General features: G+C 46.2%; 2 protein-coding genes across 2 annotated transcripts in view; one reads left to right on the top strand and one right to left on the bottom strand.

Moving 5' to 3' along the window:
• Positions 1–7: 7 nt before the first annotated feature.
• On the bottom strand, positions 8–4,982 carry alg3 (ALG3 alpha-1,3- mannosyltransferase). Its single transcript, XM_030363964.1, has 9 exons — positions 4,740–4,982; positions 4,338–4,437; positions 3,875–4,022; positions 3,265–3,425; positions 2,913–3,033; positions 2,432–2,637; positions 2,105–2,181; positions 1,681–1,825; positions 8–1,157 (listed from the first exon to the last, which is right to left on the bottom strand). The coding sequence occupies exons 1-9, from the start codon at positions 4,918–4,920 to the stop codon at positions 968–970; spliced, it is 1,329 nt and encodes a 442-aa protein (XP_030219824.1). The 5' UTR covers positions 4,921–4,982; the 3' UTR covers positions 8–967.
• The window catches only part of mul2 (mitochondrial E3 ubiquitin protein ligase 2), a 3,427-nt gene continuing 548 nt past the window's right edge, over positions 4,959–7,837 (top strand). The window contains exons 1-6 of the mRNA XM_030363965.1: positions 4,959–5,081; positions 5,428–5,565; positions 5,791–5,878; positions 6,151–6,271; positions 6,497–6,728; positions 7,466–7,837. The exon at positions 7,466–7,837 is cut by the window's right edge and continues 548 nt beyond it. Coding sequence (XP_030219825.1) covers positions 5,449–5,565; positions 5,791–5,878; positions 6,151–6,271; positions 6,497–6,728; positions 7,466–7,837 — 930 coding nt within the window. The 5' untranslated portion in view covers positions 4,959–5,081; positions 5,428–5,448. The remainder of the gene's footprint in view (positions 5,082–5,427; positions 5,566–5,790; positions 5,879–6,150; positions 6,272–6,496; positions 6,729–7,465) is intronic.

The raw sequence follows: 7,837 nt of genomic DNA, 5'->3' as shown, positions 1-7,837 counted from the left end.
CTCATGATTAATCAATAATTTGAATTTATTGTTTTACAAAATAAAATCACTTTGAAAACAGTGAATTTGCACCAAAAACAAACAAACATGGTAACCGGTCATTAGTTAGTTGAATAAAAAAAGAAGCGTCTTGTTCACATTAAAATGATTATTCTGTGAAGAGCCACATTGAAATAAGAAGGTAAGTTAAATACAATAAATGCTGAAGTGCCGTGATTGTCCCTAGCATAGTTGTGCAGGAATCTGCCCGACTATTGCATTCTATTTTTGGCAGTCACTCATGCCTGTGGATCTACAAAACGCATTCCTCACACAGCTGAACGTAAAGCTTAGACTTTCACTTGTTGCAACACAACAGAACATATTCTTTCAGTAAACTGCGCCAATATTGATGCACTTGTGAATTATGACCATTTTTCTAAAGTATGGTTTGGTAACAAAATAAATACAGAGAAGGAGGAGGGGCGGTGGTAAATGTCCACTCACAGATGTCCTTCACATTCTCCATCAAGCTATATTACAGCACAGCAAACCTTCACAGCTTCTCCTTCAACGCTGAAACCCTCTCATTTGGCTACAATCTGGTTTAAAACAGAACCTGAGAGACCCCCTTCAGTTCCCCTGCTGAACCACAGCGCAGGAGTTACACACACAAACACACACACCTGGCCTGCCACGGGTGTGATCACCCCCCCCCCCCCCCCCCCCTCCCCGACCCAGGTCAGTGAGCTCTCTCCTGGCGGTGACCCCCCCGGTGAGTAGCTGACACGGCCAGAACGGTACGCTCCTCCATTTTAAGACAGTCCACTCGGGGGGGGGGGGGGGAGGGGGGACCCTCTGGACCGGCTGTGGCAAAGCGGGTGTGGAGATGGGAGAGGGTCGGGGGGGGACGGAAACCACTCAGTCAGCGGTCAGGCCCCGACCTTAACCACGCTCCAGCGTTGGCCGAGTCTAGCTGGGACGGAGCCTAGAGCTGCTTGTCCTTTTGGGGCGCTCCTTGGTCTTGGGTCGGGGTGGGGGCCGGGCTGGGGACCGGCTCCGGGGCCAGCCACAGGGACAGCAGCATGACGAGGTGGCACGCGTGGAGGGCCGCCGAGCTGTACTCCGTGGAGGGGTAGGTGTTCCACGAGAGCTCGATGAGACCCAGGATCAGCAGCCTGTGTGCCCACGACACACGAGGGTCGAGGACGGGGAGACACGAGGCTCACGTTAGGAGTGAGAACTGGATAGGATGAAGGAAAGCTATGGGGTTCTACTAGCTTCTTTATATGTTGCCAATTCCAAATACAATTCCTCACTATTAAAAAATCGTTAAAAGAAAATTGCCCCTGCAAAATCTAATATTTGTAAATCTACCCTGTCAGGGTGAGGCGTAGTGAGATCAAGTGGTAGTGTCATCATGTACAATGTATCCAACATAAATAAAACATAAATCATCATACAAGATCAAACCACCAGCCTACCAGTTTTGACCGTCCACTAGATAGAGGGCTTATCTAATTGACTTGATGGCTAAAATAGGGGTCCTTTAAAAGGTGCAATGTGCAGAATTGAGTGGCATCAAGCGGAATATAACATGAATGTTGTAATTGTACTGTTAGTTGCACTATACAACCTCACCACTGGATGCCACTAAATCCTCCACACAGCACCTTTAACCAACGGAGGGTCTCCACTGACCTGAGCAGGGGGGCTAGCTTCTCGACCCCTCCGCTCCACAGCAGGAAGGGCAGAGTGTGGAAGTACCACACGTAGAACTGGTAGTGCAGTGAGCGGCTGAAGCACATCCCGATGAAGTTAGAGGCAAACAGTATCAGCACCAGCTGTGATTCGTCATTAAGGGATGATATGATTTGCCATGCGTAAAAAAGCGACGCTGAATCGGCTCATAATTAAATAAACAGATGGCAGATCCTTATCCTTGAAATTTGCATTTTCACAATAATTTTCACAATAATTCTAACGGTCATAACTTTTACTTTGGAAACATTGTAATATGTAATATTTGCTCAATGTGATTACTCAATCATACTCTTATTATTTTGTGCATTTATAGTTAAATTGACCATCCATCCACAAAACAGAGTGAGAGAGTAAAGGATATGATCCTCTGTGGGTTTCTGAGCAGGGTTCTTCCTCTTAGACGGCTCCTTCAGCAGGTCAAGAACACTTTGCCCGGGCCTACAAAAGGATTAAAAAAAAATGTCACTCTGATGTTGCACACAATGAACACACCTTAGGGGTATAAACGCAAAACAAATAGCACATTTAAGGGTTTTGATATTGCAATCTTTAAAAAAAGCTCAACAAAAGAAATTAATAATGACGCTTAATTAAACATCTATATGCAAACACACGCATATTTGAAATACCCATGCATATCAAATAATGAGTCGTTGCAGGAGCATTCTGCTCTGGCCCCCCGCCTCACCTCTTCCAGCGACGCAGGGCGAACAGCAGCAGGGTGAGCAGGTGAGCGGACAGCAGCAGCAGGTGGAAGGAGCGGCTCAGGAACAGCCACTCGGGCAGGAAGCGCCAGTTCACCGTCCACTTGAACATGAACTGGCGGCCCAGGTCGAAGGCCCCGTTCATGTAGCCCAGGGGGTTCTCCAAAAGGAAGGGCAGGCCCAGCAGCAGCTATGGTGGGAAAGCAGATGGATGGCCCGGTAAGTTAGTTTGTTTGAGGGCAAAACAGCAGATTGTCACTGTAAACACCAGACAAAATGTCTTGACACTCTACATTATAAGTACAGATTAATTAATAAGACATAGGGCTTTGAATATTAAAAGAAAACAAAATCAACATTGGTAGAGTACTTGAGAGAGGAAACCCCTAGTCTACCTCATTTTGCAATGGAATCAGACAGGACTCAGGACATGCATGTGGGCGTGTTGGCCGGGTTGACACCCACCTGTATGGCTGCACAGAGAGTCAGCTTAGGGATGGTCTTGATTAACCCAAACTCAGACAGGAGCAGGAAGAGAAGGCCGGGGGCAAACAGAAGCACGTTCATCTTCACAGACACTGCTAAACTGTCAGAAAGAGACGGAGAGAGAAGCACATTATTCATGATCGATTTTAAGGATGGAAACAAATCCATTATTATTTCAAAAACAATCTGAAAGTAAGGTTACATAAGGCAGTAAGCAGGCAAGTCAAATGGTTAGGTTGTTTGACTGTGCTAAAAATAACTGGGGTCTCTTTTAATATTGGCTATTGCAGTAACACTATTGATAAACTAACACAAACAATGTGGTACATGCCTGTAAACACCACAGCCCAGAGTCCAGTGTCCATCCAGGAAGAGGTTGATGGCTCCAAACAGGAGCAACATGGCCACCGGGTCGTTGAAGAGACGCAGCACGAAGATGGAGTGGATGCGATACGAGGCGCAGCACACAAAGAAGAACACATACGGAGGAACCTGGAACCACGCAAAAGGAGAGGACTTAAAACAAACACCCTAGCTTTAACCTGTACCACCCTGAAGAACAACGGTCTAACAGTGAGATAAACACAATGCACTCACTGTTGAACTTAAGTCTATTTCTGATTGCAGGAATGCAAGTTCAACTTACCTGAATATAAACGTGTAAATGTTTGCAAATATACAAGCTTTGAATACTCAACGGTTGGCTCATCTCATAGTATTCATGCATTCCGGATCTGTATGTCCAGTTATGTGGAATAAACTAATTGCAATCGTGAGACTCAATCAAAAAACTATTTATCAGACAAAATAAAAATCTGCTGATTGAAGCTTAATGTGTTTCACCTATGGATAGACTATTGTAACTATTAACATTTGAATGGTCGAGTTTTTCAAACTAGTCCATACTATTTAACCTTTTCCATGAACATGTCTGGGCTGACCTTTTTAGTGCGATTATATATCCTGAACACGAGCAGCAGGGTGATGAGGTAGAAAGCAGCAAAGAGGTACTGAGCCAGACGGATGTTCACCCCATGGCTGGTGACGTAGTACAGTGCTGTGAAGATGTAGACAAACCCTGCAGGATACCTACAACACAAACAGACTGTTAAATTAAATGCATGGTAATTCGAAAGCCATGATCATTCCTCATTTTATACCCAAAAATATGGAACATCGATTGATAGAACATGAGTATAGTTTAATCCATTCTTTTTTGTGGACTCACTCATAGCAATAATTTCAGACGGATCAGAATCAGTACTTAATGATCTTCTTGTTCTTGAAAACTACTTTTGGGCTGATTTCAAGCTGAATAAAAAATGACCAACAAACCTTGAGTTAAATGTAGGTAAGGTTCGAAGCAGAGGTCAATTTTGAAACGTATACTTTTGATTTACTTACACCAAGGGGCCGGTGTCTCCCTTTAGCTCCTTGTAGTCGTAGGTACCATTAATGACTCCCTCCACCTCATCCATGTACGCCTTCCAGTCTATCTCCGTGTCTGAATAATAAGCAGATATTTAAATACATGGCTAATGATCACAAATCCTTCTAACATTTATAAAATTGAATTGTTTGAATCTGTTCATTAAGTGTTAAAAATGCACAGATTAGTAAACACCACACGCGAATAGTTTAATTCATGTTGTAGACAGCAGGTGATGGCCGTGGTCATGCAGGGGGGTAAATATACTTTGACAGGTGGCAGGGGCTTGCCTGCTAATGTTAGCTGAGCTAATAGCTACGTTTAAAATGCATGCAAAACGCTTAGCATGCTAGCAAACTAGCAATGGCTTTACTTACACGCTACTTTCTGTATGACCCATACATTGATCCCAATTTCCAACAACCAGAGAAGTGACACCACCATAAGAGTGTATTCTGGCTTGAACAAAATTAAATGCTTTTCCTGCCATAATGTTCGAAGTTTTGCCCACAAATGAGAGTGTTGGCCAGGGGCTTTTCTCCTAACAACTCCTGCCATTTCGGCGTACAGAAGTGGAGCGACCGGAAAACACACGTCAGACGGCTTCGCACCCAGGTCATGTGACCAAGGCAAATCCTTCCGGCGTCATTACCCACGTCACGTGACCCGAAGTTGCACAGGTTCTTCCGCAATGACAGCCTGACACTTTCCTTTTAAAGGTAAACAATGAGGATTCTTTATGCATTTAAGTCGCTCACAAAACATTTATTGAAATGAACAAGAGCGTAGATAAATATATGTTCTAAGTATGTTTTTAATGCGTGAATATGAATAATCCAAAAGATAAGCAACTGCTATGAGCGCGTCTTTCATGCCCTTTAAATATTGGAGCTATCCGTAACGATAAGGTCATTATACACAGCTACTTAGTTGTACTGAACTGCATATGCATTCTCAAACAAGCTTATTTGCACCTATTAACAGAGATACGTAGTCGTTTCTGGAATTGATTGTCTGACACATGCAGATAATTCATATTTTAAGCAGTTACATTTTCTTTCATAGGTGGAAGAAGGTGCAAATGGAATGGAGGAATTTCCTGTAAGTGCTGTTGAGGCGTTGTGCCTTGGCACCAGCCTCACAATCTCTGGGATCCTGTACTACGTGTACAGAAAGAAGAAGAAGACAGTAGATAAGCTAAAAGTACGTTCAGGATTGAAATGTCACCATATGGTTTCACATGTGATCGTCTGCTTGAATGGATCTTATCCATGCAGTATTTTGAATCATATCTGGAGGGTCTGAAGTTTAATGTTTTGTAAATGCCTGCATGTGCAAGCCTATGCCTTGATTCAGCTTGAGTTGAAATGTGTCAACATTAGTAAATATTTGGGTCAAGGACTGTTTCTTTCTGGATTTCTTTAACAGGATGCTCCACAGCTGACCTTGGATGGAAAGCTAGCAGACCTTCTAAACGTTACCCCTGGAAAGTGTCTACAGTATGTTGTCATTGAAGGTAATCCAACTCTTTTGTCATTGGTACCCTCGTGAGAGCATCATTGCCATGAAGTGCACATTTCAGTAAGGGAGAAACTGGGAAAATGAACTCGCAAAAGAGGACTGACAAAGGTTAATTAGCATCCGATCAGATGCGTAGATGTGCAAGGTAGCTTAAACTACAAATATGGTAGGTACATTATATTGGACATATGTAGGACGTACACAGACAGTTTGGGTCCTGTCGACCGCTCCCTACACCCAGCTCACGCCTGTCTGTGTACCGCGTAGGGACGGTTCAGCCCGTGTCTGAGCCGCTCAGGAGCCAGTTCCAGGAGGGGGCCGTCGGCGTGGTCCAGAAGCTGATGCTGAGGGAACACAAGCTGGTGTGGAACGGCTTGGCTCGGGCATGGTGAGGACGGGTGTCGTTAAGACAAACACACGGCTGTTCCATTGTGCTTAAACCGCGATATGGTCGAAGGATCAAACCAACATTTGATATTAGAAATGGAAGGGATTATTTTAGGGCCAAAGTTCAACTTCCCCTTTCAATTGGGGGAAACCCCAATTGTTAACCTAACAGAACATCCAGCTGGAATTTGTGCGTGTGTGCGTGTGTGTGTGTGTCTCCGTGCAGGACGGACAGCGAGCGCGTGCTGCACCAGCGGGTGCACGCCGTGCCCTTCCACCTGGCGGGGTCGGAGGAGGCGGTGGTCAGGGTGCTGTCCCCCCTGGAGGCGTCGGCCCTCAACATGGAGGTGATCCACGAGAAGTTCCACCAGGCCACGTACGGCTTCAGCGACATCATCGGACAGTACCTGAGCGGGGAGAAGCCCAAAGGCCAGCTGGAGACAGAAGAGATGCTCAAGGTGGGTTTGACGGTTGGGTTCACCGTGGTGGGTGCTGTATATAAAGGCCTTCAGCTTTTACCCCTTTTTCCACTTACAGGTCACTTGTTTTCTTGTGGTTTTGACCCTCATGAATGAGCAGGTAGGGGTCATGGCTTAGGCTCATGTATTATATGTACTAACTGCAGACACTGGGGTATGAACCAAGAACCCGTTGAGTGCGGAGGGAGCCAAGCTTACCCCTGTTTGCGCTAGACATGTTCAAGACACAGATCTCCGGAATTGCTAATGAATCAAGATATAATTTTGCTTAAAGAGCCAGTGAACCCATTTCTGCTGGACTATGAACACTACGAGATGTTAAAAAATGTGTTTTGGGCTGATAGTTGCAATGGTTACGGTCCATGGCATATTTATGATCCTTTCTTAGTAAAGTTATTGTGTATGAGAATTACAATGAGGGATGTTGTTTATGAAATGCGACACACACCTTAGCATTACACTATATGTGTCCGGGAATTCTAACCCACACCGGGCGGAGGCTTCACCATCCACACAGACTGCGCCGCGATCGTGAGGCACCCAGACACATGCCGTCCGGAAAAAGGCATAGATTACAATGTTAACATCATATGAGATTAATTTGCACGTTTAAAAGAAAACGTTGTGTTCACTGGTTGTTTAACTTGAAGACGATTATGTTAATTGCCAACGAGGTGACTCTGGAGCGGTCTCTAACGCAGTGTGTCTTCCTGCAGGTGGGTACTACTCTGACGGGCGTGGGGGAGCTGATCCTGGACACGGACCGGGCGCTAAAGCTCCGCCCTCCCACGGACGGCTCCGAGTACTTCCTGACCACGGCGGACTTTGAGACCCTGCGCATCGACCAGGAGAACCAGGCGGCGGCGTGGCAGGCGCTGGCCGCCGCGTTCGCCCTGGCCGGGGCGGCCGTGCTGCTGTGGGTGGCCAGGCGCTACTACCGCAGCCTGAAGCACCACTGGGAGCAGGAGCGCCTGAGGCGGGAGTTCGAGACGCTGGGGGCCGACTCCGCATCGCCGCCGGGCCCCGGGACCTCTCGGGACGAGGCGGCGGCGCCCCTGGAGAACGCCTGCGTGATCTGCCTGAGCCGG

Source organism: Gadus morhua, chromosome 8 (genome assembly GCF_902167405.1).
Source record: "Gadus morhua chromosome 8, gadMor3.0, whole genome shotgun sequence".
Lineage (NCBI taxonomy): Eukaryota > Metazoa > Chordata > Actinopteri > Gadiformes > Gadidae > Gadus > Gadus morhua.
Note: the sequence above shows the minus strand (reverse complement) of the source record. Positions and strands in the feature narration are given on the sequence as shown.

Coding starts and splice junctions, on each gene's coding strand:
- alg3 (XM_030363964.1), bottom strand. CDS start 4,920: ATGGCAGGAGTTGTTAGGAGAAAAGCCCCTGGCCAACACTCTCATTTG. Junction 4,023..4,337: donor GGAGACACCGGCCCCTTGGT/GTAAGTAAATCA, acceptor TTTGTGTTGTAG/GTATCCTGCAGGGTTTGTCT. Junction 3,426..3,874: donor TATATAATCGCACTAAAAAG/GTCAGCCCAGAC, acceptor GCGTGGTTCCAG/GTTCCTCCGTATGTGTTCTT.